General features: G+C 35.6%; 5 protein-coding genes across 12 annotated transcripts; 3 read left to right on the forward strand and 2 right to left on the reverse strand.

Moving 5' to 3' along the window:
- Positions 1–299: 299 nt before the first annotated feature.
- Positions 300–3840, forward strand: RPT5A (regulatory particle triple-A ATPase 5A). The gene is made up of 10 exons (XM_086246148.1): positions 300–536; positions 894–1010; positions 1487–1594; positions 1741–1932; positions 2025–2216; positions 2481–2599; positions 2753–2840; positions 2979–3098; positions 3184–3324; positions 3485–3840. Exons 1-10 carry the CDS (start codon positions 420–422, stop codon positions 3560–3562), a joined length of 1272 nt encoding a protein of 423 aa, XP_086102274.1. The 5' UTR covers positions 300–419; the 3' UTR covers positions 3563–3840.
- A 370-nt stretch (positions 3841–4210) lies between these two features.
- LOC147281072 (Methionine sulfoxide reductase (MSS4-like) family protein) lies at positions 4211–5940 on the reverse strand. Its single transcript, XM_086246765.1, has 5 exons — positions 5804–5940; positions 5312–5385; positions 4973–5098; positions 4700–4857; positions 4211–4550 (listed from the first exon to the last, which is right to left on the reverse strand). Exons 1-5 carry the CDS (start codon positions 5829–5831, stop codon positions 4433–4435), a joined length of 504 nt encoding a protein of 167 aa, XP_086102891.1. The 5' UTR covers positions 5832–5940; the 3' UTR covers positions 4211–4432.
- A 2430-nt stretch (positions 5941–8370) lies between these two features.
- LOC147281073 (RING/U-box superfamily protein) lies at positions 8371–14935 on the forward strand. The gene is made up of 6 exons (XM_086249392.1): positions 8371–8949; positions 10044–10213; positions 11193–11251; positions 13124–13149; positions 13253–13640; positions 13982–14935. The coding sequence occupies exons 1-6, from the start codon at positions 8766–8768 to the stop codon at positions 14454–14456; spliced, it is 1302 nt and encodes a 433-aa protein (XP_086105518.1). The 5' UTR covers positions 8371–8765; the 3' UTR covers positions 14457–14935.
- Positions 14936–15741: 806 nt separating this feature from the next.
- On the reverse strand, positions 15742–20872 carry SR30 (SERINE-ARGININE PROTEIN 30). Of its 8 annotated transcripts, none has more exons than XR_015123154.1 (16): positions 20739–20872; positions 20496–20590; positions 20043–20108; positions 19785–19859; positions 19562–19670; positions 19433–19479; positions 19239–19296; positions 19049–19098; positions 18917–18973; positions 18659–18807; positions 18524–18577; positions 16978–17061; positions 16634–16684; positions 16469–16502; positions 16248–16316; positions 15958–15994 (listed from the first exon to the last, which is right to left on the reverse strand). XR_015123154.1 is itself a non-coding variant. In XM_086249393.1 (14 exons), the coding sequence occupies exons 2-14, from the start codon at positions 20580–20582 to the stop codon at positions 15947–15949; spliced, it is 903 nt and encodes a 300-aa protein (XP_086105519.1). In that variant the 5' UTR covers positions 20583–20590; positions 20739–20872; the 3' UTR covers positions 15742–15946. The 8 variants fall into 8 exon arrangements, 1 of the variants encoding a protein (XP_086105519.1); XR_015123153.1 differs by having other exon boundaries at positions 16634–16871; XR_015123150.1 differs by having other exon boundaries at positions 16978–17081.
- A 2638-nt stretch (positions 20873–23510) lies between these two features.
- LOC147281075 (uncharacterized) lies at positions 23511–25549 on the forward strand. Its single transcript, XM_086247629.1, has 3 exons — positions 23511–23733; positions 24087–24177; positions 25188–25549. Exons 1-3 carry the CDS (start codon positions 23661–23663, stop codon positions 25321–25323), a joined length of 300 nt encoding a protein of 99 aa, XP_086103755.1. The 5' UTR covers positions 23511–23660; the 3' UTR covers positions 25324–25549.
- The last annotated feature ends 1733 nt before the right edge of the window (positions 25550–27282 follow it).

Genomic DNA, 27282 nt, shown 5'->3' on the forward strand with positions numbered 1-27282 from the left:
AAACTACAAGCAAACAACTGAGAACAAACTGGTTTTTGCTACCCTATGTGGCATATGTCACGTCATTTGAAATCCCTAGCATTATTGAAATAAAATTAAAATTAGAGTTGGGAATATTTTTTAAAAATTATTATTCCATCCAAAAACAGGGAACGGCCCAATTACAATTTCACCCCCGCCCACTTTAAGCCTTGTCATGGGCCCAGATCTCTTTTCCAATTTGGGCCCAACTGTGCTTGGCCCAAAAAATAAAACAAAAATTCTTTTCTGGTGTCAAAAATATAAAAACAAAAAACCTTTCTTTAAGAACAAGTCGAAGCATTGTTGGGTTTCCTAGTCTCTCCCTATCTCTCTGTCTAGTAAACTGTGAAATCTGTAGCTGAAACCTCTCAGTTTCGGAAGGGAATAGTCGGAATCAGATGGCGAGCGCGATGGTAGAGGACACGAGCTTCGAGGACGATCAGCTGGCCGCCATGACCACCGACGATATCGTCAGAGCCACTCGTCTTCTTGACAACGAGATCCGAATACTCAAGGTCCCATCTTTCTTTCCTTATAGATATTTATATGTGTACATAATCTATTTATCACTCTTACTTTCTTTGTGCTTGTGCTTGTAGTTAGGGTACGACTCTTATGAGCGACTTAGGGTTTCTTAATTATTCGCTGAATTGACGAAACGAATTGACTTTGATTTTGTGCAGCCATTGGATTTTGGGGGTTTCTGTGTAAATTTTCTTTGTTTGTGAAATTATATGTTTTTTTTATTATTATTTTAGATAAGTTATTTGCTGCCTTTTTTTTTTTTACTATGTGACTTGGCTAAGTTGTGGGGTTATTGGATTATATAATGTGCTAACGTTCGTGTGTTTTTCTGATATGTCGGATTATAGGAAGAGTTGCAAAGAACAAATTTGGAGCTGGATTCATACAAGGAGAAGATAAAGGAGAATCAGGAAAAGATTAAGCTCAACAAGCAATTGCCCTACTTGGTGGGCAACATTGTTGAGGTACGGGTGGCAATTGTTGCATTCTTGCGGATCTCTTTCTAACACTCAATTATTTGGTGCCAAAAGTCTGTTACATAGATAAAATTTTGGGGGAATGTGTTCAATTTTTCTCGTTTGGGTGAGTGGAGCTGAGTTGAGTTACATAACTATTTTCAGTGAAATTATAATATGAATGAATATGAGAATGGAAATTCCTAATTCGTGTGCGAGGTACACAAACCATACTATGGCTAACAAATTATACTATAGTTAACATAAAATCTAGTTCAACTTGTGACATGTTTATATCAATTTAAGAAAATACACTATTTAAAACTGTGAAAAGAAATCCTTTAGACTTGGATATTGCTTGTTTTAGTTGGACTTGGAGTTCTGAGCCTGTATTTTGAGTTGATGTTAGGCTTTCAGTAGTGAGTGGACTTGGTTATTTTGATAGCATTAGGCTCTTATAGATTCTTTTTTTGTTGTGTTTTTAGATTTTGGAGATGAACCCAGAAGATGAGGCTGAGGAGGATGGTGCAAATATTGATCTTGACTCACAAAGGAAGGGAAAGTGTGTTGTTTTGAAAACATCTACTCGACAGGTAAGCATCAGATTGTTTTTATGTACATATTATTTTATTTTACTGATAAATCCAATGATTGCAGTTAGCTGTATCATTGCTTTTCATTGCATCATATTTAATGCACTTATCTAAAAGCCAAATTCTGGGTTTTTGCTTGACTGCAGACCATCTTTCTGCCTGTTGTTGGGCTTGTCGATCCTGATAAATTAAAGCCTGGGGACCTTGTTGGTGTGAACAAAGATAGTTACCTGATCTTGGATACTCTGCCATCCGAGTATGATTCGCGAGTAAAGGCTATGGAGGTTGACGAAAAACCAACTGAAGACTACAATGACATTGGAGGGCTGGAGAAGCAGGCAGGTTTTCGACTTTGGCATGCTCGGTTCATGGTTGTTCTGAAATACCAAACACTTGGAATACGTACCCTAATTTGTTTTTACTGTAACAGATTCAAGAACTAGTTGAAGCGATTGTTTTACCCATGACCCACAAGGAGCGTTTTCAGAAATTAGGAGTCCGTCCACCAAAGGGTGTGCTCTTGTATGGACCTCCTGGAACCGGTAAAACTTTAATGGCTCGGGCTTGTGCTGCACAAACAAATGCCACTTTTCTGAAACTGGCAGGCCCACAACTGGTTCAGGTATAGCATAATTTCTTTTGATTATTACTAATATCATTTTCATTCTATTGAATGCAAGCTTATATCTATTCGTGCATTGAGCATGTGCAGGTGATTTTCTGATGATTTTGAGAATGCCTCTAATGCACTCTTTTCAGAATCTGATTTTCTTGATTCTGAAATATGCTAAACTATTGTATTAGCAATCACTTTGTAGGATGTTAGTGAACCCTAAATTTTCTAACTGGGTTCATGATGAAGTAATCATACTTGGAATGCGTGCAGATGTTCATTGGGGATGGAGCAAAACTTGTTCGTGATGCCTTTCTGCTTGCAAAAGAGAAATCTCCCTGCATCATTTTCATAGATGAAATTGATGCCATTGGCACAAAGCGGTTTGATAGGTATACTATATTTCTCCAGAATTTTGTTTCATATAAATTAACAAATATGTACTCGGATGTTTTTCCCCAATCATACCTTTGCATTTCTGGAGTCAAAATTATAAAGTCAACAGCTTTCCTGATGGAATTTTATTCTCTCATTGTTGGTTACAGTGAAGTGAGTGGAGATAGGGAGGTGCAGCGTACAATGCTTGAATTGCTTAATCAGCTTGATGGCTTTAGTAGTGATGATCGGATCAAGGTTTGTTTATCCGTATTCTTAGTGTTTTCACTTTTCCTGTAACTATGATTCAAATGATGACCAATAGGAGTCTAATGCTTAAAGAATGTCTGTTTTTATTTTGAAATCATTACCAATTTCTTTGTCTTAAAATAACAGGTGATAGCAGCTACAAATCGTGCTGACATCCTTGACCCTGCTCTTATGCGTTCTGGTCGATTGGATCGTAAAATTGAGTTTCCGCATCCTACTGAAGAAGCAAGAGCTCGGATTCTGCAGGTTTGTCTCTTACTGTAGCTTGTGTTTTGTGATTACCTTTGCTCTTGACAGCATTATTATTAAAACCTTAACATCAATTTTGCAGATTCACTCTAGGAAGATGACCGTTCACCCAGATGTCAATTTTGAAGAATTAGCTCGCTCTACTGATGATTTCAATGGTGCACAACTAAAAGCGGTCTGTGTGGAGGCAGGCATGCTAGCCCTTCGCCGTGATGCAACTGAGGTGCTCTCTCTCTCTCTCATTAGTAGATTGATTGGAAAAAGATAAAATGGTGAAAAGAACAGATAGCTTCCTATTTTCTGGGACATGTGAATTTTGCGTGTATAGTTAAAACCTGCTTTAAGGAGTACTAATCTTGAGTGTTGTTTTGGGAAAATTCCAGGTGAACCATGAGGACTTCAATGAAGGTATTATTCAAGTTCAAGCAAAGAAGAAGGCCAGCCTCAACTACTATGCATAGACTGCATCTTGGCAGGGTTTTGTTCAGAATAGCCATGGGATGGATTGTGAACAAAATGGCTAGGGTTCTGGATTTTATTCAAGTTCAGGGCATGAAGAAGTTCCAACTTTTAAATTTGTCCACTAGAACCAGAGACCCTCCCTTCACAGTGAATGTGTACTTTTTCTTAAACCCGTGGTATTTGTGTTTGTTTTACTACTGAGTAATTTATAGCACTTGGTCATTTACCAGTCATACATGAAAGTTAATCCAACAATCTTTAGATCCTTTTTCAGTTTTCCCCGACTTCCATATTTCTATACCACACGTATGGTGATTGGTGAATTACCTACCAAGTTAATTTGTGATTGCGTTATATTACCACCGAGTCCTTTTTTATTATTATTTTGCAACACGGATTTTTGTTAATTTTGGCAACCCAAAAGTATTAATCACCACGTAATATGTGAATAAAGTAATATAACCAATCCTCAAATAGCAAATTTTCTGCTCGTCCCATATGATCAATTCAAATGAAACCTTTCTTTTCTTCTCATGTCCATTGTGTGTGGCTTAAAGATCAAGGGTGGGTATAGATATAAAAATGTTATATTTATAAACACACAATTTAGTATAGATACAAGACTCTTTTGTATTTTGTTCCTCAACTGCGCCATATATATAAAATATTAAAACCTCTTGTCACCTGAAGAGCTTGCAATTATAAATTTATAATAACATTCAAATCTAACTCTTTTAATGACACAATACCTCTCATCTGCTTAATAAAGAAAATTAAAAAAATTAAAGGAAAAAAAACTAATACATTTTAGTACTAAAACTACATGGACCACCACCAATCAAAAGCTAGTAAAAATTTGTGTACAACTCTTAACACTTGACTTCCTTCAAGCCATATGCGATGTAGATAAAAGTCGGGTCAGTGGCACCTTCCTTGTAGTATGCAAGCACTATACTTCCATCATCATGCATGCTCTCCCCCACAAAACTGCCACAACACAAACACACCCACAAACTCAATCAATATATTAATCTTAGACTAATTATAAATAAATAAGCCAAACAAATGGGTTTAGCAATTGGTCAACAAGCATATATATGAATACTAATAGTGATTGAGAAAAAAGAAACACATACAATTGAAGGTCGCTGAGCTTAGAGAGCAAGTACTTGGTGGCTCCCTCAATATGCTTCTTGAAAAGCTCTTGCTTCTCACCTTCCAACTTGGGTGTCAACAACTTGATGTACCTCTTCATGAATGTCACAAAGTGCTTTTTGTCCATAGCAGGTTGCTCCTGAAAGTTACAACACAACCACTTGTTTTAGATGCTGCATGTGTATGATAATACTAGCTATAACAAAAGATGCTTTGATTTACCAAAATAATTTAGTAAGCTTAATTTCATTCACCTGAAGCCTGAAGGTGTCAACAATGTCGACCACCTTGGCAGCCTGATCATCAACACCTTCGTCTTCACCACCTTCAGCTGAAGGGTTAGCCCCAATGTCTACACTGAGTGCTCCTTGAACCACCCACTACCAAAAACATAAATCATATATAACCAAAATTACTTAATGGCATGGTATACATAAAATTGTTTTTAACAAGAACCATGGGCACAAAATTCAAACTCAAAACTGCAAATCCTCTTAGGACTATAAACAAACATTAGTAGGACTCTTATAATGATGAACAGCTCAAAATATGTATAGAAGGACTAAAGTGATCAAATAAATTAAGTTACCAACCTTTCCTTCCACCTCCCAAAGTATTCCGTTCTCGATTTCCTTATATGGGAATGAATCAGAAAGAAGTTCGTCACCTGAATCAAATCACAATAAGCATCATTATATATCTAAAGTAACTTGGCATCAACAACCCAAATCTATAATTAACAACCCACCAATCCACCATGCAAGACATGCTCTAAGAATGAATAAATTGCTGTGAATAATCTAAGCATCTCCTCTAACTAAGAACAATTATGTAGTACAATCCTGTCATCATTCTATTCCTGCCTTAAAATAGAGAACAACCCATATATATTAAATTAACACACTCACAAAGAAAAAAAAAGTTATGAAAACTGCCCATTAATTTTTTTCAATTCCTATTGATCAGTCAGCAATTAATCATAGCCAAAACATAAAACTTTTTCATCAACCAAATAAACAGGGCCCAAAAATTCAACCTTAGACCAAAATGTTTGAGGAACAACAACAAAAAAACAAAGCCAATACCTGTAAGAAGGTCCTGATAGACAAGCATGGTTGCAGAGCTTCTTCTTTGTTTAAAAAAAAAAAAAAAAATCTTTTACTTGGCTTTTGTTCTTGGCTTGGAATTAAAGCAAGAGCGAATGTTCCGGAGGTCAGAGGCTGCGAGTATTTTATAGATCGAAAAGCGTAAGCGGACGTTGTTAGGAGAAGTTGAGGTGCAAATTACTTAAATAGGTTCCTGTTTTTGTTAGAATTACGGTTCCATCCTTAGTGAGTTCGTGGTAGGACCATACGAGTGTAGAACTAGGAGTCAAGTCGACGACCAACATGGAGAGAGTCGCTAGATTCTTTGTCTGGGGTTGAACTCCTTGTACAGTTTGATGTTGTATTGGATCCGAGGATGTTCTTTTGTGGGGCCCACATATGCTGTTGTGGATTGATCACAGCCGTAGGATTGAAGTATGACATCAAGAGACGGGTGCGGTGATATGATAGAGATGAGCCCCATATTGCCTCACATCATGGTCCATGGCAATAATCTTTTTTTATTTTTGCACAATACTTTTTCAAGAAATTAAAACAGTTTGGAAGCACGTTATCATTTCAAGTCGCTGCGAATATTCATTGCATATAGTCATGTTGAATGAGATATTCCCATACTTTGCCAATTAAAGCTTCTTCTTTTTTTTTTTGGGCCACTGCCAATTAAGGCAATGGAGCGTTGACTACATATGGCTATTTATCTTAACCATCTAGTTGGGTCGGCTCAGAGAGCCCAGAGAGCCCGTGATATTAAATAGGGACAATTTTATTTACACTCCTTAAGTTTGATGAAATTACACACACGCCTCCCAAATTTTAAAAATTATATACGCACCTTTTGTTGTTAAGTCATTTTTGACCGAATTTACTTTTTGACCATTACTTTAAAAATGTCTTTTTTATATTTTCAAAGTAAAAATCACTTGTTATTTTAGATGTTATCAGGATAGGTAAAAATGATATTTTCAAAGTCAAAAATGGTAAAAAAGTAATTTTTGTCAAAAATAACTAATGGCAGGAGAGTGTGTGTGTAATTTTTAAAACTTAAGGGTGTACACACGTAATTCCATCATACCTAAACGGGTGTTAATGAAATTGTCCCTATTAAATATACATGACATAAGAAAGCTATCGTTACAACATATTGTGTTTGATCACGAACAATTCTATGCCCAATTTTCTATTGGGTAAAGAGCCTCGTGCAAACGGAGTTTGCAGTCTCAATAGATTCATTTTAGCTCAGTTCACTTTGCTTGGCCCTTCAAATTGGAGAGTTGGGTCATGGGCCTTCTTGTTGGCACATTGTTCATTTGAATCATGTAGAGGTTAAGTATATGAACCAAATTATTATTATTTTTAAAATGTTATAAGGTATACATATACTCAATGATTCTTTCATGTGAACAAAATAAACTTTCATCTAGTATCGCACACCAAAGTCATGATAGTAAATTTTGTTTTAAGTTGAAAGAGAGGAGATTCAAACTTAAAATCTCTTATAATAAAATAGAGATATAAATTATAATATAACTTGGTGAAAGAACATAGTAAAATTTTTTTTTTTTAGAGGAAAAGGATGAATTTTATTAATGATTAACATCCTCATACAGAGAGGGACCAAGCCAATGAGGTCCAGCCTCCACATCCAACCAACATATGTATATATTGGGAGCCTCGTCCTCTTGGTTGTTGACTACGTACTCATTAAGCATATTCCGTAATACGGTAATACCCAACATAAATAGGCAAACAATTGTTTTCATCTTCCTTTAGAACAGTCTGTGCATGGGCATAGAAGACCCCAAAAAAACAACTTAAGAGTATATGAACGAGCATAATGTAATTCTTATAATTTTTTTTTTATTTGGTGAATTCCTATAGTATATTTAATAATTAACTGTATTGTTATAAAGTAATAAAGTTATGTGATATATTAGAAAAAAAAAATTATCTTTATAAAACATTAAAAAAAATGATTCAAGATGATTGCTATTCATGTGCACATTACAATTTGCGAGGTGCATGCATCCTAACCATTTTCAATTAACAATAATACCAAAAATATACATTCCATTAAATATAGTGCAAACCCCACATGGCACATGCAAAGTTTCACATGAACTATTTTCCTAAGAAAACGAATTTACTTTAGACTATATGCATCCATAATCAATGGTTACATCTAGGATCTATCTAATGTGAATTAGTTTTTTTTTTTTTTTTTGGGGGGGGGGGGGGTAATTGATGTGAATGAGTTGGAAAAAACATTGAGAAAAAGATTGTGTTGCATAGCATATTCCTAACTTCAAACGCAAGAAAACACAAACATTAAAATGGGCTGGACCCGATAACCCGGATGATACCAAACCTTTCCCATCTTGACCACAATACCAAACCTTTATCTAACCCGAAAAAATAGAAACCAAAATCTTATCTGAGACCAAAAAATAAAATAAAAAAAAGCCAAAAAGAAAAAGAAAAATGAAAACATTTTGAGACAAACAACAACGTCAACCAACATCAAACCGCAGAGAAAATCTCGAAACTGAATCGTAGCCGTTGATCAGCTTCATTTGGACAGCGGTTATTACGCCCACCTTAACCAAAGTCCAACCTCTCCCAAATCCAACGGTCCGAACACCACAACGCGGAGATAGAGAGGGCGGGGCGACAAGAGAGAGAGAGATTTCGATTGTCCATCAAAAAATTTCTTCTGCAAATCCCATCATCCAGAACGCCATCTCTGACGACTGACGGTCTCTCATCTCTGCTTTGATCCGTACGACGTCGTCTCCGTTCCGTCGTGATATTGTTGACCAAACGTTGTTGTTGCGTTGCGCCGGATACTACTTCGTCTTTTTGCGCATTTGACAGACAGAGAGAGAGAGAGTGAGCGCTGGCGCATCGGAATTTAGGGTTTTGAGGGCTCGATTTCGGGGTTTCTATGGGGCTCGGCAGTGATGAAGAGGTTATCGTTGAAGACAGCGATGGTGTTGGTGGCGGCGGTGGTGGTTGTGGAGGCAAGTCGTACGGAGGCTCCGTCTCCTGCTCGATTTGCCTTGAAATCGTCGCCGATAATGGGGATAGATCTTGGGCCAAGCTGCAATGTGGACATCAATTTCATCTAGGTGAGTGAGAATTCAATCTAATTTGGGTTGGAATTTACATCTGTTCCGACTGCAATTTCCGAGATCTGGGCCAATTTTGGTTTCCGATTTGGGAATTTGATTGGATTTTGGTTTTTTTTTTTTTTTTTAATTTGTTAGTCAATGGGCGCTTTGGTTAATCAAGTAATTGAAGAAAATTGTAGAAAATGAAACTGAATTATGCCTCAGCTGAGCTTAATTAAAGCTTTTGTTTTATTGGGTCGTCATTACATTTCCCGTGTATATATATTTTTCATATTTTAAGTTTATTATTAATATGTTGTTTTGTAAGATATAATGTTTAGATTTCTCTGTCGGAAATCGGAATCATGTAGTTTAACTTCTACATTTCGATTTGTTTAATTCAATAGATGGAACCGTATTTGTACTGAAAAATGGGAATTGAGCAAAACTATAGATATTTTAATTGAGATTCAAAGATTAGGATTGGCTAGTGAAATAGAAGTATCTTTTTGCATGAGGGCTTCTCCAATTTTTTTTTTTGTCTCCTTTCTTCAAAACTAGTGGAGGGCACTGCAAGTAACCATTGTTTGTGAATGGGAAACTCTCTGAGCCATTTCACTAACTAAGTGAAATATGTATAACAGGTTGCTGTACTCCCATTGTCAAAAGTGCGGTGTTGACAACCTGAACCTGGCCTCTTAATCTAGGTCTACTGAATTGAGGGCCTGTAATGTCAAAATTTAATCACAAATTTAATATATCAGTCCTCTAAATTTGGACAAAATCTGTCCTCATTTTCAATTTATATCCGAATATATGCCCTATAAAAAAATCCATATACATTCTTTGGATCTTAAAGATGAAATTTAAACATCTCCAATAGCAATTTCCTTTGGTAGCTTGATCGTAGGCTTAGAAAAGCCTTTTGGTGGTGCACTTGAACCATTCCATTTGAGTATGTGGAGTTGCATGTTTGTTGAGGCCAATATCCTTATTTTCTTGGACATTAAATTTGAGACACCGCTTCTAAGGACATAAGTTTAGTTATGCCTTTTCAGTAAGCTGATACACAGCTTTTATGTTATCCTTGATTTTTTGTGTGATCCTTTCAGATTGCATTGGTTCAGCGTTCAATATAAAGGGGGCAATGCAATGCCCTAATTGTCGGAAGATTGAGAAGGGTCAATGGCTTTATGCTAATGGCTGCCGTTCATTTCCGGAATTTAGCATGGATGACTGGACCCATGATGAGGATCTTTATGATCTAAGTTATTCTGAAATGGTAAATAAAATAGCTCCTTGTTGAATTTTAACTTCTACTTTTTTCTCTTTATGCAGTTTAATTTTTTTTAGTCAAAGGCAAAAAGATATTGTGGTTTCTTTCTTATGATATTCATTTATGCTGACACTATGAATTACAACCCTTTGTTCTTGCTTAGAAAAATCTCTGTGGGTTCAACCTAGTAGTGATAAAAATTAAGGTTGTAAATAATGAAGCAAATTAACAGAATGGAGTCAGTAAATTATCAAAAGGAAGTGCCTCTACAAAGGGTAGGATAACTCATGCATTATTAAAGTGTAGTGGATGGGTGCTTTCCCCTTTAAGCAAAGGTCATGGTTCTACATATGTCTAGTATGAATATGTTATTTACTAGGAAAAAAAATATCCCTATATAAAAACTTCACTCAAGCAGTCAGAGTTGAAATGCCTCAGAGCATTGTTGCTACTCTTCACAAGTAGGCAAAATCTCATTTGCTCACCCTTGCTAGTAGTGAACAATCACCTCAACTTAGAAGTGCAGGTAATCTCTACTTTGTGCCTGAGGCTAACAATGTTTATCTTGACCATAAAAATAATAACATGGCTAATATGAATTCTTAAATGTGAAGTTGACGAGGCCATTTAGGAGGAAATTCTTAAATTTGTTAAACAGGCAGAGCCTAAGTAATCTCTTTCTTTTTTTTTCTTTTTTCTGGGATTGTTTTTTCTTCTTTTTTCCTCCCCATTACATTTCAATTGAAGAGGGAAACCTTATTGAAGAATAAAGTGATGAATATTTCTAGGAAGTTCCCAACTAGAATCCACCATGTTGAACTAGTAGTACCAAACGAAGGATTTCTATATTTATACAGTATGTTTTTTTTCCCCTATTGCTCTCATTTGTTTTTCTTTCATAAGTAGCTTCACACATACTCTTAAGGAGAACAACCAAATGTTCATCATTTTGATATCTTTTTGTGTATATAAATGCCTTTTGCAGTCCTTTGGTGTCCACTGGTGTCCATTTGGTAGCTTAGCACGACTTCCTTCATCATTTGAGTAAGTGATCTCATATATTAGAGCTCATGTTTAAATTCATTTTTGCTCTAATTTCTTTGCTGACAATTTGTATGTAGTTTCTTGGGCTTTAGAAAACTTACTCATTTAAACATTTTGAAAACTAATTAATTTTGGACTATGGCACATAAGATTCAAAATCATGCCATAGTTGGGATCGAGTTGAGATTGGGGTTGAGACTGGGATATGAGATTCCAATCTACATCTTTACTCACGTATTCATCACATCTTGGTTCTTTCAAGATCAAAACAAGTTAGATTTCTAAATTTTTAGAAAAAAGGGTCTAGTTTTCTAATGGATCTATGTAAACAGGGTATTTTATGAAGAACTCTAGTTTTTTCTTCTTTTTTTGGCTTAATTGTTTTGACCCAGCTTTCATATAAACCATAGTTTTCATGTGTTCTTTTATGTTTGTAAAAGTAGTAAGTTTGAATAGAAAAACTTGCATATGAGTCTTTGCTGCAAGGAGTGGATATCTTCACAAAGAAACCCATAAGGAGTTGGAAAGAAGTTGCCAAATTTTTTCTCAACAATTTAACTTCAGTTTACTGTAAATTTTGCATATTGGCTAGGTTAAGAATGCAAGCATGTTGAATCGTAGTGTTTTGACTGAAAATATTAGTGCCAATGGACCTTTGGTTTCCTGGAGAGCAATTATTGATATGTTGCATACTTTATGGGTGCACCTAACAAGAAAACAGCAAGCACCTTCATCTGGTCGTACCATTGTCCAGAATTTTTGATACACCCGAAATCAAATAACTCCATCCCTTTGCCCTCTCCACCCCCCCTCTCGCATTTAGTTTTTTATGTTCTCCTTCAGTAAGCTGTCTCAAAGAAGCAAACTGAGGACCAGGGACCTTGTCAAGCTGAGACTAAGAATTAGTAGAGCTGTCTATTGTGTCAATCAGTGAAGATAATCTCTTTTATTTTTCTATTCCTCCATGTTATTTCTCTTATTCTCTGTTATCTTGTCTGATTTCTTCTTCTTTGGTCACAGTTACATTATATTGTCTTATCTTTCTATTTTTCTCCCATTCTTCCTAAATGGTTTAATGTTTCAACAAAAAGAGAATTTGGGATTTGTTGTTTCTAGAAATAGTTGTAGCATCTCTGTTTGGGTTTTGTTAAATAATTCTGACTGGGTGTTTTCTATTTGAACTTCAAAAAATATTTTTGTTAAAATTACGGTTTACCCTTTTCTTTATAGATCTTTCAAGCTTTGCCTATCCCAGCCCATGTTTGGTCGGACTAGCCTAAGTTAGGATAGGGCTTCAGACCAGACTGGGCCGTATGGTCCATATGACAGTAAGCGAGCCCGACCTTTTTAAGGTTTTTTTAATCAAAATACTTTAATCATCTCAAAATTAAGTTACAAATATTTATTAAATAAATAAAATTTACTTGAACTTATATAAATAATAATACAAATAAGATATTATAAATGACATCAATGTATGAATATATTGAGTTGAGCCTAGGCTTGAATCGGCTCACAAAAACTTGGCTTTGCCCAGCACAATCCTTATACATGCTATTCTAGCCTGTGTTGGGCTAGGTTGACCCCTTTGTGTGTTTGGCCAATTTGAGAGCCTTACAATTTTGAAGAAAATCCTGGCCAATAGGGGAGGATATTATTTTTCACATTTTAAGGGTATAATTGGAATAAAAAATTACAAAAATAAAGTTGGAAGGTTTATAGAGTAATTTTTGGGGTTCAAATAGAATCACCCCTAATCAACTCAATGTTATATGCATGCTTTTGGTGTTTGATTTTCTTTTTGTGTTGCTGCTCAAATACTAAATTTTCTTCTCCGATGTGTTAAAAACTTTTTCTTTTTGTAATTAACAGGGAAGGGGAGTTCTCACCAACCTCATGTAAGACTTTTTTGCTTTTCACTTAACTTGTGATAGTCTATTCTAGTTTCAGTGGAAATAGCATGTAATGTGTAATATTTATAGGAGTAATGTTGTAATGCAGATCATGATTTACTTGGACAGCATGCTATCTTCGCTGAGCATACAGCAGTATCATCTGCTACCCATCCTTGCCCATATATCGCTTACTTTGGACCAATTCATCCCTCATCCTCAAACTCAAGTGGAAGTGTTTCAGAAGCTTCCAACTTTAACCATCATTGGAGTGGCACATCAGTGCCTAGTGAAATACCAAACTCCTATGCTTTTCCTGCCATGGATCTTCATTATCACAGTTGGGATCACCATTCCCCTCCATTCTCTACGCCCAGCAGTCATATTGGTGGTGCTGACCAGACTTCATTTCCATCGGTTACTCAAAGATCTGCTAGGCCGAGTTCCGATATACCAAGATCAGGATCTTTTATGCATCCGTTCGTTGTTGGTCACAGGTATGCCTTGATCAAATTTGAAGGTGGTTTCCAGATGTTTTTAACCTTCATTTTCTGTAAATGGAGCAATATTATAGTATTAATAGAAAATACTGCACGGATCACATACCACACAATTGATTCATGTATGTAGATTACAGAGAGAAAATGGGAGATGTGAGATAAGAGTGGATTGGTTGGATGTGGGCTAATATGTAGTTGCCATATCATCTTTGGTTTCCAAATGTATTATTAAAATTGTTTAATGGGATAAGGGTATAATCATAATGGTACCACTTTATTGTAGCATTTTTCTCTTTCCTGAATCCCTGAGACATTGACTTAGGATATGCTTCCTGCAGTTCTGGTGCTAGAGCTGGCAGCTCAGTCACGTCCTCAATGATTCCTCCTTATCCTGGCAGCAATGCTCAGGCACGTGACAGAGTCCAAGCTCTCCAGGCATACTATCAACAACAACCAAGTAATTCACCAACCATGCGCACACCCATAATTTCAGGAGCCCGAAGATCCAGCAGTCAAAGAGGTTTGGCTCAAGTAGGGCCAGTGGCTTCATCATCAGATCAAAATGGTGGTTTCTATTTTTTCCCATCCGGTTCATCAGGTCGTAACTACCAAGAAGCAGAAAATCCTTTGCCTAGTCGTTTTCATGCATGGGAAAGAGACCACTTGCCTTCGTTCTCGATGAATCAGGTTGACCGAGATCCTGGTTGGGCTGCTCTTCACCAGGCTGCCAGTGGGTCAGACTCGGCAATGAGGGGAAGCGGCTTCCGGCATAGGCATGGGTCCGAGAGGACATCTTCACAAAACCGGTCATAGGCTTTTCTCTTATCCTTTTTCGGTGAAGCAGACTACCACTACTATAAACTGAAATCAAAATTATGTATGATTGAGAAAAATGATATATAATGCTTGGTGTGTGTCGGGTCCATGCCGACCTGACAGACTCCAAAAATACTGTGAAGTGGCTCTGAAAATGATGTTTGTGGCAGCCACATGGTGGTGTGATGGACTTGAGCTTCCTCTTCTAGTTTCTTCGCCTTGAGGATTTGAAATAAGATCGTGTTGGATGGCAAAGGTAGAATTTAAGCGCTTGCTGGCCATTTTTATGTCAAGGTGACCCACAATCCTGGTTTGACAAAAACCAAATGTTGTTCCGGATAAAGTAAACCAGTGGGTCATTTATTTATGTCCAAAAACATATTCCTGCTATGCTTGCTTTCCTTTGAACAATTGTTGGTATACAAGAAATGAAATTTTTCCAAAAAAACAAAAATAAACTTGCTTGAATCTCACAAGGAACATAGTAACTCTGCACATGCTTATTCCAACTAGTTTCAAATACAAGAAGAAAGAAGTATGTTTTTGTCTTTTGGGTAAAGAAGAATGCATTATGTTATATGTTTTGTATATTCAATATGATATATCATATACGCTAAGCAAATTGAGTTATTAACTCGGGTTATGAACTCAAACGAGTCTGCGTCCATATCTGGTCAACTCAAAATCCAAATTTGGTCAACTCAACTATCCCACCGGAATGGACTGAAATTTCAGATTAAATTCAAGTTGGACCGTCCAGATCTAAAGAATTAAATTTCGAATTTGAGTTCAAAAATATGAAAATTTCTAAAGAATTTTAATTTCACTGAAAATTTAGACTAAACCATTAAAACAATTGAAACTTGTAACAAAATTTTGACATGCCCAGATCTGGTGCCTATACGATACAAATATACTTGGCTCTGTACATGTACTGAAGATGAGGCCATTGATCTCTGAGATCATCTGAACCCCGTTAATCATTACCACACGTTTCTTCCATTTTAACGCCAATTTTATATACTATCCCTTGATTTGGAAAAGAAAATTCGTAGCAAACCATTTAAAATGCAATCCATGCCACACCACACAAAAGAGGTACGCACATTGCTCGTTATCTTTAGCTCAAGTGCCGAAGAGAGGCGGTGGGTCTTAAGTTGAGTAATGAAAAAGTAGACACCAGAACTGGAAGCTGAGGATCTTCCGAGAAGACCAACATCAAATGCAAGCATTCATTCTGGCAGCACTAGTAGTCGAATCACAGCAACAGGGGACGAACCAATTTAGTACAAACAAGATTCGCTAAGATACTTCGACGTAAAAATAGTATGGTTAACAACTCCATATTAGCTTCAGGCTAACAACTCCATAGATGCAATACAAGAACATTCAATGAACATCCAAATCCAAATGTATAGAACGCTGCATCAAGTTCCTAACTTCCCTCTGGTGTCAGGAACATTTAGAAAAGCACTAGAAAGCTATGCTTAATAGCGATCCCTGGAGTTAATGGATTGGCTTCGTTTGGACCTCACCTGGAAATGACAAACACAGTTAAAACCTATTTTGAACACTTGGGATTAGAGGAATGAGACGCATAGTAGGTCAAATTCTTCTGAAAACAAGTTGCATCTTAGGCTCTTAGCTGTCCATACGACCTAAATACTAAGATGCTATTACTATAATTAGAATATCAAATATGCACACACATATCTATTCTATGATACTAATCCAGAAAAAGGGCAGTAGTTAATAACAATCATTAGCAGCAAATGGAAAGGCACATACAGAAGGTGAAGGCGACCGAGATAAGCTTCTAGATCTTGACTGTGATCTGCTCAGACTCCGGCGAGGAGGCTGCATAGCACCAAGTTGAGTGGCACACGGTAATAAGAAGCAAGAAAGTTATAATGGCATGCGTTTCATATGATATTCAATTTGTTTTTCCATGTTCATTACTCTTCTTTTTATTCAGGAAAAGTTAAGAACACCGAGTGAGAAACACTTACAGAAGCAAGTGGAGATCTAGATCTTGTCCGAGATCTGCAATAATATCCAACAATCCATATCAATATCAATAAAATTATTCTCTATCATTGACCCAAAGGCCCTGACACCACTTACAAGGGCATACTTAATAATTAGAAAGAAAGAAAACAGTAAAAATCATAAACCTTTAGCCCCAGATGCTTTACACCCAGCATCCCATGATCTTTCCAGCAGGTCTTATAAACATAAACCAACCAATGCAGTAAGGAATAAAAACACCAACATAGCACATCATCTAATCCTAGATGAAAGGAGGAGAAAATCCACCCACAATCCTTATCGCAAGTTAGTGAATGTAGTAAGTTGTAGTTTTGAGCTTTATGCGTCTGCCCCGTTGATTTGTGGTTATAGGTAGCTATAAGCCTATAACACGTATTCAACAGTCATCCGTCTTTAGAATTGAAACTTGTTAGAATTATTGTCATTGAGTTTTTTCACAGAGGTGCTCATCAACAAAGTGGCGTGTTACCTCAACTAAAAGAGTTGCGGGCATGAGCACCACATCCCATCAAGTTCCTAAGATCCAGTCCCCAGATCTCCGCAAAAGCCAGATCTAGCAAGAAAGAAGGCAACCTTCATAAACAGATTAGGATAACCGGCCAACCTGATAACCCTTCTTAATAACCCCTTACACCATTGAAAAATTAGGAAACAAGATTTTGTACACCAAATTTGAGGAAGAGTTAAAAGAGTGTTTTAAAAGGATGTCGTAGTGATGTTGGAAAGGGTGGAAATATGAGACACATAAGAATTCAAAAGAGATGACACACACCAAATTCACATTCCTTTTCCAAAAATACTCTTTAAGAATTTTTTTTTTTCAAAAGAAATAAAAGAGATAGCACACACAACCTCACATTCTTAAAAAAAAAATACTCAGAAATTTTTAAAAAGATAAAAGAGATAAAACACACTCAAACCATGAAAGAAGAAAACCTAAAGAATTAAAAATGAACTGTAACACACATAGGTTAACTACGCAACTAGATACGAAAAATAAAGATAGTGGTGCTAGGGAGAGCTGTTCCAAGCCAACTAGAGGCAATAATTTACTGAAGGTCATCTGATGATCAACTCAGGTTGTCTGAAACTATCTGTATTATACAGTAGTTGCAACTTTGTACAATAAAAAGGGTCAGTGCAATGCTAATGAGAGATGCATTGCATGGCTAAAAACCTATATTTTCAAGATTTTCCAAATAGGGAAAGAATTTGACTAATGAATTAGATGAAGTACACACCCGAGCTTGGAACTAGTAAAGCAGCACAACACAAAACAAAACAAGGAGAAACCAAAAGAAAAAAAGAAGAATCTCAGTTAACTTCTCAAGTGAATACTTGTTCAATTGATTGTTCTAGGACGCTTGTATAGCCAGAAACTTCTAAGATCTGGAATGCCTTGTGATATAAACCATGTAATGGCGTATTGGATAATTTAGTTTCAAGAATTCAGAACATCTCCTAGGATTCATAGAAACAATTACCTCTATCAATTTTCACATCGATAATCACATTATACGAAAACAAAAACCCAAAAAAAAAAAAAAAAAAACTAAAGACAGAAAAGAGCAAGAGAAGCCATAAAGCAATAGGCCAACCACTTGGCCATTACAGCAACAATACAAATGCTAAATCTGAATTATCCAGAGTATTAAGTATTAGAAAAGGAAGCCTCCCTGAAGATATAAGCTAGAGTTCAATGACGAGTAAACCTTACGGTTATGGATGTTAAACATCGTAGTCGACTACCCAAAAAAAATGTAAAGTAAATGTCGAGATTTAATAATTTAATGCTGAGAAAATCAACTCAAAAAGTCAACTACTAGAAAAAAAAAAAAATGAAATGAAGAAGAAGATCTTCAAATAAGAATTTAATGCTGAGAAGCTTGACTAAAAATAAAATTCATAAGGGGCTGTTTGTTTGCATTACACAAAATCCTCATCAAAAGACACTGAATTCCTACATTTATACCCCTGGAATAAAAATTAAGAACTTTAAGGTAGCATGTACATACCTTGAGCGGGAACGTGAAACAGACCTTCGGGAATATTTTGCCTCCGGTGATATGCTGCAACAACAGAATCTTTGTCAAATTTCACAGTGAAAAAGTAAAATACCTACCTAATATTGCCAAAAAACCATTATGGACCTTCTGCTCCGGCCACCATTCCTATAGCTGCGACTGCGACTTTGACTTCTCGACATATATGGACTACGACTGGGGCTTCTAGAGTAGCTCCGTCTCAAGTCATAACTGGGGCTTCTGGAATAGCTACGCCTAGAATCATACTCTTTCACCTGTACATAACAGAATAAAATCCAAAATGAATGCAAAAGTGAAAAACTTGGACTCAGCACCACACACGCATAATAGCAAACCAAAATACAAGTCAAGGTGAAAAACTACCCGAATATAAGCCCGAGAAAAAGCATTTCTAAATTCAGAGTCATCAAGTTTCCTGATCTGCAGAACAAACCGAATCAGACTGTTTCAAAAGAACCATGCATTTGAATCATCTTGTCCGGCATTTTAACTTACAGCATATTTCATGTCGTCATAATTTGTGTAGTCCACAATTCCTGTCATGCCTACAAGAATATGTAATAAATATATTAAAAACAACAAACATACAACTCAACATATATAATTGTATATAAGAGGAAAAGCTCCACGGTCCAAGCTGATGACTCTGGAAATGCAAAAGGACAATAGAAATTAATCAACTTACCACCACGATCACGGAACACTTGGGAAAAGCAGACATCCCCAGCTCGGCGCATATGATCCTGATTATAGAATACATATAATTAATAGTTAATTCTCCTTTTCTAAAATCAATGCAACTAGATATCATCTTTAAATATAATACTGTAGTCCAACAAAGAAGAGCACACATTTAAAAAATAAAAGTATATTTCTTACTTTCAGATCCTGCCATGAAGCAGAAGGAGGCAATCCAGTGATCAGCACTGCACAATGGAGTGATATATAATAAGTTAACTGAACTCAACTCCAAGAAACTGCAAAAATAGTTTCAAAATTGATACATACCACGATAGTCAGAACGCCGGGAAGCTCCTCGGCTACTGCTACTACGACTGTAGCTGCTGTATCGATCTGCTGATGATGAATGTCCTCGTCCACCATGTGCTAGTTCAACCTATAAAGCCAGATGAAAAAAAAACATATTTTAGAGACAATCAAGTAATAAAAAGTAGAAATAGTAGCAAAGAGAAGATGTGTTAGAATGAGCAAATACACAAGTATGACTAACCCGTAAGCGATGCCCATCAAAGTTGTACCCATCCCGGCCATAAATTGCATCATCAGCGTCACGAGCATCTTCAAACTGCAATTAAAAAATCACAAGTAACAAATTCAAATAACATTCAATTGCAATTCTTATAAAGATATATCAAGAAACTTTGCAAATACCAAGAAAATGGCTACCAGGATGAAACTTCAAATGCAGAGACTCTGCGGACAAAATCATACCCTTCTATAGTTCTATGTAAATTAAATTCAAACTCACCTCAATAAAAGCATAACCTGGTGGTCTCGGAGGGATCTTGAGATCAATGTCAACAATAGGCCCATACTGCAAATACATAGAAAGACCAAAGGCAGTCAGAAATTAACATAATGCAAGCAGCTTAACCCAAGAAATTAGGAGCTAACAATTAGCATAATATAAGTAGCTTCAATAAATATCACTCAATTTTCTATTCTACAAAATAAAATGACCCTGAAGAAAACCAGCTTATGGGATTAAAATATAACACCTGCTGAGACTAACCCATAAGTGCCCATGCAAAACCAGAGGGTAACCCATAATTGTTCATCTAATCATCTTAATACAACCAAAATGGGTACAAAGGAAAAGTTGATTTTTGCACTTAAATATATCAATAAATAAAAAACACTATGGATATCCAAAGTATTATTTTCACTAAAAATTTGTTAAAAAAAAAAAAAAAAAGCCGACCTTCAGAAACAAATCTTCAATTTCTCTCATACGAATATCCCCAGGCAGATTGCCCACGTAGATAGTACGACTCGATCGGCTACTCATTTTTTTCCCTGAAAAAAAAGCACAACTAAGATGATTTCACATCCAAATAAAAATAATCAAAGACCACAATAAAAAAATCCAAACTTTACATTAAAAAAAACTACGAAATTATTTTAATCATATTTATTCATTTCTTTAGACAAATATGAGGCTTACCTTAAACTTCACAGGGATTGCAGAGGAGATTGAGAGGATATGGGTCAGTTCAGTTTGGAAGACTTGAGAGTTTCCGGAAGCCTCAGTGACTCAGTGAGGCTTATAAACGAGGAGTTTGGGTGGGTATGATTCTGTGCTTCTCGTATCTCTGTGAGTTTACTACGTGGCGTTACATCAGCGTGCGTCGGAAGACAATTTGGAGAACTTAGGATTTTGGTTGGAAGACTTAAGATTTCGATGGGACTACGAGATTCATGTCATGAATCACAAATAAAATAACAGTAATGCTACACTTACCATATTTTTATACCACAATTGTATACTATCTTACATGGCATTCATACATTGGACATTAAAAATTAAAAAATAAAACTTAAAAAAGAAAAATGAAATACTGTTCCAGTAAAGTAATGACACATCAGGTGGGATACAAATATGAAAAAAAAAATATGGAACAACTAGGATTATTGATAAAATAACTAGCACTGTCACATGATATGACACGGCACATATAAATATGTGTAAAACTTTCATTGCATCTTTTCTTCTACAACCAGGGTGCTCAACTACCCTTTGATTTCCCATCTAGGCCGTGATTAAACGATGAGTTATTAAATTCAATACTTATAGGGATAAATGAGATTTTGCTCAACACACTATTACACTTGTATTAATTTATTATTTAAACTTCAAATTTAAAAAATGAAAGTACTTGAGGTAATTTTCAATTTTGTTAATTGAGGTAATTTTATGAATTTGCTCAAAATCCATCCAAAGCTTTGTCTACACAAAGTCAATCTTCATTACAAAGAGTCTTTATTGATAAAAAATAAAAATAAAAGTAGTCACGTGCATATGTCTTGTATTAATTTATTAAGAAAATTAATGTAATTACCTCAATTGGCAAAATTAAAAAGTTAAGTACCTTAATTTTTCAAATTATAAATCTAGAGAATAAACTGATACAATGGCAATAGTTTGGGGAGAAAAATGACACTTATCTCATATTTTATATGAGTGTAAACAAAGAGAACAAAGGCTAATATCACCGTACTCAAGTTTGACTTGTCAAAAATATATTGAGGTTCAACTTGACTTAGCTTGTTTCTCATACAAGTCGAGCTTGATACGAACTCGAACTGTATTCAACCTTTACATAATTTTATCTATATCGAGCTGATTTACAACCTTAAATATTTATTATTATATTGTTATTAATATAAAAAAATAAATCTAATGCATTAGTATACAATGAACAAAACTTCCATATATCGGGTTTATACACTTATTATCGATTTCTCTCTATTAGGTGACATATTATAGGATGAAAAATAGACATATAAATAATATACACTCTTAGATATATAAGTTTTTCTAATAAAAGAAGACGTTAATACTCATTTATTATACAAAAAATTGTTCATATGATGATTTAAAGACAAGAATGCTAATGTAAGAGAATGCCACCTCATTGTGAGAGAAGCTTTATAGGTCATGTCTCATTGAAGAGTAAAAATGCTAAAATATCCTTTAGCTATAATAGTTTGTAAATTATTTGATCAAATTTAACAATATTAAAAATATAGGGATAAAAATAAAATTTAATCCAAACTACGACCTAAAAGCAGGATTTCATTTAACTAGAGTGCTGCTATTTGCACTTTTTTTTTTCTTTTTGCACATCTTTTACTCCTACGAATAATGCTATATTTACCACATTCTTATACCATATTTTTATACCATCTTACGTGTCATTATTTTACTGGACAAAGTTTTTCTTTTTCTTTTTGGATTTTTGTTTTTATTTTTTAGTGTCAAATGCATGAATGCCATGTAAGTTGCCACATAAGGTAGTATGAAATTATGGTATAAAAATATGGGATGTCTAGCACTACTGTACTGCTACACACCTATAAAACTTTTTAAATTTTACAATTTTTCAAAAAATACCCACACTAAAAAAAATATATATATATCTCTACACATACACCCACAACCAACCTAGCCCGATTCCACCCCTGCACACCCACAACTAACCCACCCCATGCAACCCACAACCAATTAGGCCATTGCCGGAGTTCTTCATTCATCTCTCTCTCTATTTCTCTTTCTCGTTCTCATTTTCCTTCTCTTTCTCTTTCCTTCTGCGAGGTCGCTGGGCGGCATGGGGTAGAGGGGCAAGGCTGGGCGCAGAGGACAGAGAAGAGAGAGAGACATATGAGAGATAGAGAATGAGAGAAGAAAGAGAATTGAAAGGGTTGAACCGCTAGCGACCTTGTAGCAGCGGGGGTGGCTGAGGGTGGGGTTGGGGGTAAGGACAGAGAGGGAAAGAAAGAGGGAAAGAGAGAGGAAGGAAAGAGAATGGGAGGCGCCGCCACAGCAATGGTGCGGTCAGGGTGGGTGTGGACTTGGAGGTGGTGATGACTGGTTTTGAGGTGTGTAACGAGGGTATTATGGTCATTTGGGTTAGAGGTTATAATTATAATTTAATAAATGAGGAAGAATGATGTTAAAAAAAAAAAGTGTGAAATAGCAGCACTCTTAACTAAACATGGTCGGGAGTGGGTGTGGACTTGGAGGTGGTGATCGCTAGTTTGCGCCTTTAGGGTGTGTATTATGGTCATTTGAGTTAGAAGTTAGAATTATAATTTAATAAATAAGAAAGAAGGATTAAAAAAAAAACAAAAACAAAAAAAGGTGTGAAAAAGCAGCACTGTTAAGTGTTAACTAAACATAGAGACCTATAAAGCTCTGGTACACGTTGTAATTGTAGTACCGCCCATCGATTCAGAGGTTATCAAGTTGGGTTTTTCATTCTCCGGTTTTTCTTGGCCTTTGGTGTCTAATATAAAAGCCCCAAAGAAGAGCCAAACCATCTTCAAACCTTTCTTCAATTCCTGTCTCTGAAAATATCTCTCTACAATGTCGGAATCTAATAAGAACAAGTTCGCATCCGTAAGGGAATGGATAGTCGAGCATAAGCTTCGAACTGTTGGTAATTTATGTCCATATTTTCTTCTTTGATTTACCCTCTAATATTCTTTCATTTTTCATTTTGTTATTTATTGAAAGTGCAAGATATTGATTTTTTTCGGGGTTGGATCTTTATTTGTGATAATCACTGAAAAGGGTATTATGTTTGTGTTTCAATTCTATCATTTGGCTTCTAGGTTTAGAATCTGGGAATTTTTGTTGGATGAATCTTGATTTGGACAGTAATTTTTTTTTTTTCAATAATATTGGATAGAAAGAGTGTCTTTTGGTTTTCAGCCAAATGTAAATTTTTTGATATTTTCTTTTGAGGTTGTTGCTCTTGGTTTTTGATTTTGGTATCTCTTTTTTTAAAAGGGTGTCTATGGCTCAGTGGAATAGCGGGTTCAATTGCATACAACTGGTCTCAACCCAACATGAAAACCAGTGTGAAGATCATTCACGCCAGGTAAATTTTGGTATTTATAAATTTTATAATCTTTGGGACAGATAATGGTTTGCAGCTTTCTTAATTGCACTTTATAAAATTATAAATATCTGCATGTACTGAGTTATAAATTAAGACAAATCATTTAGGTCTATCTTTTCACTAAATGTTGTTTAGTTTAGACAATATTATTGTTCCTTAATCATTTGAAACTGAAAGAGTATTGGGTCAATGGGAGTTTATGCATATGTTTCAGCTGTTGATTCAACGATACTATTTGTAGTTAGTAACATAGTAACATGAATGCGAGTGACATTATGTTTGGCATATGGCATAGGTTTCCATGATATGAAAATTAGTGTGAGAAATCATTCTCAGATATGATCTCTGTTCCAATTGTCTATGGGTTATGTGGTATGCAAGATGACCTTCAATTTGGAAATTTTAACATTTTGCAGTGGAGCCTTTGGATTGCCTGGAAGCAGTGTATACTATGTGATTGTTATTTTTCCATCATTTCCTTTCTCATTTGTTTTTGTAGGTTGCCATCAGTGCCCTTTAAATGGACATTGTAACCTGAACTTTAGTCTTGGGTCGTCTAGCCCTTAGCCCTTAGCCTAACTTTAGGGTGTTCCTGAGGTTACTCCAATTATATTATTACTGCAATAATATGCAATGGTCCATCAGTGCCCTTAGTCTAGGGAAGGAAGATAAACGAACAAAATTCTCAGTATACATTCTCTTAAAAGCACAATGCTTAAAGACACTTGTGAATTGTGATCTTTGGGGAGCATGGAGTGCAAAATTTGAGTGCCCATTGTGAGTTGTCCATGGGGATGCTCTCAAGTATCTTTAACTCCAATTTTACCCTTGCTATCCATCCTAATATCCCTTTTTAACTACAACCTGTGCATCTCCCCTGGTAAATCAATTTTTTTTTATTTTCTAGTTTTTCTCGATTGCTTTGATTGCTTTTATTATAACCAGTTGCGCTTTCTTTCTGACGTCTTGCTCGCTCAATGTAATTTCAGGTTGCATGCACAGGCTCTTACGCTGGCTGCGTTAGCCGGCGCTGCAGTGGTTGAATACTATGACCATAAAAGTGGAGCAAAGGCTGACAAATATGCTAAGTACGTTCAAATTGACAACTACTCACACAAGGATTAAGTAAATTTTCCATATGACATTGCCTTGGTGGAAATTTTGCTAGGATTATGTTGGAAGGAGGATAATAAAAATACTATACTGAACGGCCGTATATGTTATTTCCTTGTTTGTATTGGATTAGCTAGAAATTGTGGAACTTCGATAACCATTTACAGGAAAGCTGTCATTTTTTTTCCTACAAAATAATTATTATCTTCTGTAATTGAATGATTCCCGTTTCCAATTTCTTTCTGTGAATTTAAATTTCCCCATATAAGAGAAACAATTTTGGGCTTGACAAAAACCATATGCTTCCCAACTTCATTCTAAGCATGATCATCTGTCAAGAATCAAGAACCATTTAACAACAGGTTCCGTTGCCCAAACCCAACTTGTCTTTTGACGCTGGACGCCAACAAATCGTAAACCGTTTCAATTATCTAAAGAAACAATATGAATCACTATCACAGTATCACAAGTGAGCTATAGCCTATAGGGGACTCTCAATGACGAGGATGGTGGGATTGTAGGAGGTTCCACAGTTTTTAATTGAATAATACTATATTTATCACATTTTTATACTATCTTACGTGTTATTATTTTATTGGATAAAGTTTTTTTTTTTTTTTTGGATTTTTATTTTTATTTTTTAGTGTCCAATGCATAAATGTTATGTAAGTTGCCACATAAAATAATATAAAATTATGGTATAAAAATGTAGAATGTCTAGCACTATTGTTTTTAATTAGTGCTTTTTATAGTACGTTGGTTTTTAAGTTCACAAACTTTTCCATAAACTCGGTCCATGGCCCATATTAGTGAAATCCATAACCATCCATCAATGTAAGCTTATTACGGTAAGCTTTGCATGGCATATCCTAAACCACCTATCTCTATATTATCAAGAGATCGAACACTGCTGGAAATTAACCATATTTCATAAAAAAAAAATTAATAATATAGTTAAAAACCAATGTTACTATAGTAATTTTACATTCCCTACTTTAAACCTTCTGACTTTTTCTCTAAAGTGTAAACCATTATTACATTACATACAGCGTGTCTATAATATTAAGAAAACTCACCAAATTTCTTAAACAAAAGAAAGAGAGTACCCAGCCCAGCCCACCAATTTTCTTGTAAGCATATTTCCACGTCTAACTAACCCACAGGCCACAGCCCATTGAAAAAGTTCACTTTTTTTTTTTTTTTTAAGGAATTCCACATTATTTGTGTTTTGAATGACTTTTGGAATTCATAAACTAAAGCAAGACATTTAGGGGTAATTTACAAATTACAATATGTGAAGGCTTGCACTTAAGCGAAATTATATATGTAGTAGTTGTTGGGTAATTCAATTAGAAGAGTCGTAAAATTATCTAAAATGCACCTTTCAATCACTTTTTTCCAACTAAAAAAAAAGGTGAAACTATACTAGTGACATAAGCATGAGCTTGAAACTCATCTGCTAGAAGCACACCATGAATTAATGGGCAAATACTTAAAACTTTTCGGTAATGAGGTTGTACAAAACTGTACGTCCATCTCTGGCGGTCATAAGATGGAGTACAACTCGAACTGATGAGGCCAAACATAACAGTTTCTTCTTTTAAATGAAGGGTCTTGATTTCTCTCCAAGAATCAGTACCAACCGCGTATAAGATTTGCATCGCCATCTCTTCTGAAATTTTGCAAGACCCATGCATTTTTGCTCTTTATATGTATATACATATATCACGCAGAGAGACAAAAGCCCATTACCATATCAAATCGCAATAATTTAAAAAAAAGAAATGAAAAATAGAAGGTGGTCAATGTATTTGCAAAAATAACATGAAAATGGGTGGGAGACTCACCTTCAATGACTTTTGATGACAATGGGCAGCAATTAAACGTCGCGGCTATACCCTAAATGCAGATAAAGAATAAATGAATTACCTTCATAGCTTTAACATGCTATATCTAGAGACTCTTACTAGT

This window comes from Dryas octopetala, chromosome 6, assembly GCF_963921425.1.
Source record: "Dryas octopetala chromosome 6, drDryOcto1.1, whole genome shotgun sequence".
Classification (NCBI taxonomy): domain Eukaryota; kingdom Viridiplantae; phylum Streptophyta; class Magnoliopsida; order Rosales; family Rosaceae; genus Dryas; species Dryas octopetala.

Coding starts and splice junctions, on each gene's coding strand:
- SR30 (XM_086249393.1), bottom strand. CDS start 20,582: ATGAGTAGCCGATCGAGTCGTACTATCTACGTGGGCAATCTGCCTGGG. Junction 19,480..19,561: donor CCGGCGTTCTGACTATCGTG/GTATGTATCAAT, acceptor TCCATTGTGCAG/TGCTGATCACTGGATTGCCT. Junction 18,974..19,048: donor ATGACGACATGAAATATGCT/GTAAGTTAAAAT, acceptor TTTGTTCTGCAG/ATCAGGAAACTTGATGACTC.
- LOC147281073 (XM_086249392.1), top strand. CDS start 8,766: ATGGGGCTCGGCAGTGATGAAGAGGTTATCGTTGAAGACAGCGATGGT. Junction 8,950..10,043: donor TGGACATCAATTTCATCTAG/GTGAGTGAGAAT, acceptor TGATCCTTTCAG/ATTGCATTGGTTCAGCGTTC. Junction 13,641..13,981: donor CCGTTCGTTGTTGGTCACAG/GTATGCCTTGAT, acceptor TGCTTCCTGCAG/TTCTGGTGCTAGAGCTGGCA.
- LOC147281075 (XM_086247629.1), top strand. CDS start 23,661: ATGTCGGAATCTAATAAGAACAAGTTCGCATCCGTAAGGGAATGGATA. Junction 23,734..24,086: donor GCATAAGCTTCGAACTGTTG/GTAATTTATGTC, acceptor TTTTTTTAAAAG/GGTGTCTATGGCTCAGTGGA. Junction 24,178..25,187: donor GTGAAGATCATTCACGCCAG/GTAAATTTTGGT, acceptor ATGTAATTTCAG/GTTGCATGCACAGGCTCTTA.
- RPT5A (XM_086246148.1), top strand. CDS start 420: ATGGCGAGCGCGATGGTAGAGGACACGAGCTTCGAGGACGATCAGCTG. Junction 3,099..3,183: donor CAAGAGCTCGGATTCTGCAG/GTTTGTCTCTTA, acceptor TCAATTTTGCAG/ATTCACTCTAGGAAGATGAC. Junction 3,325..3,484: donor TTCGCCGTGATGCAACTGAG/GTGCTCTCTCTC, acceptor GGAAAATTCCAG/GTGAACCATGAGGACTTCAA.
- LOC147281072 (XM_086246765.1), bottom strand. CDS start 5,831: ATGCTTGTCTATCAGGACCTTCTTACAG. Junction 4,858..4,972: donor TTGACACCTTCAGGCTTCAG/GTGAATGAAATT, acceptor TGTAACTTTCAG/GAGCAACCTGCTATGGACAA. Junction 4,551..4,699: donor AAGCTCAGCGACCTTCAATT/GTATGTGTTTCT, acceptor GTGTTGTGGCAG/TTTTGTGGGGGAGAGCATGC.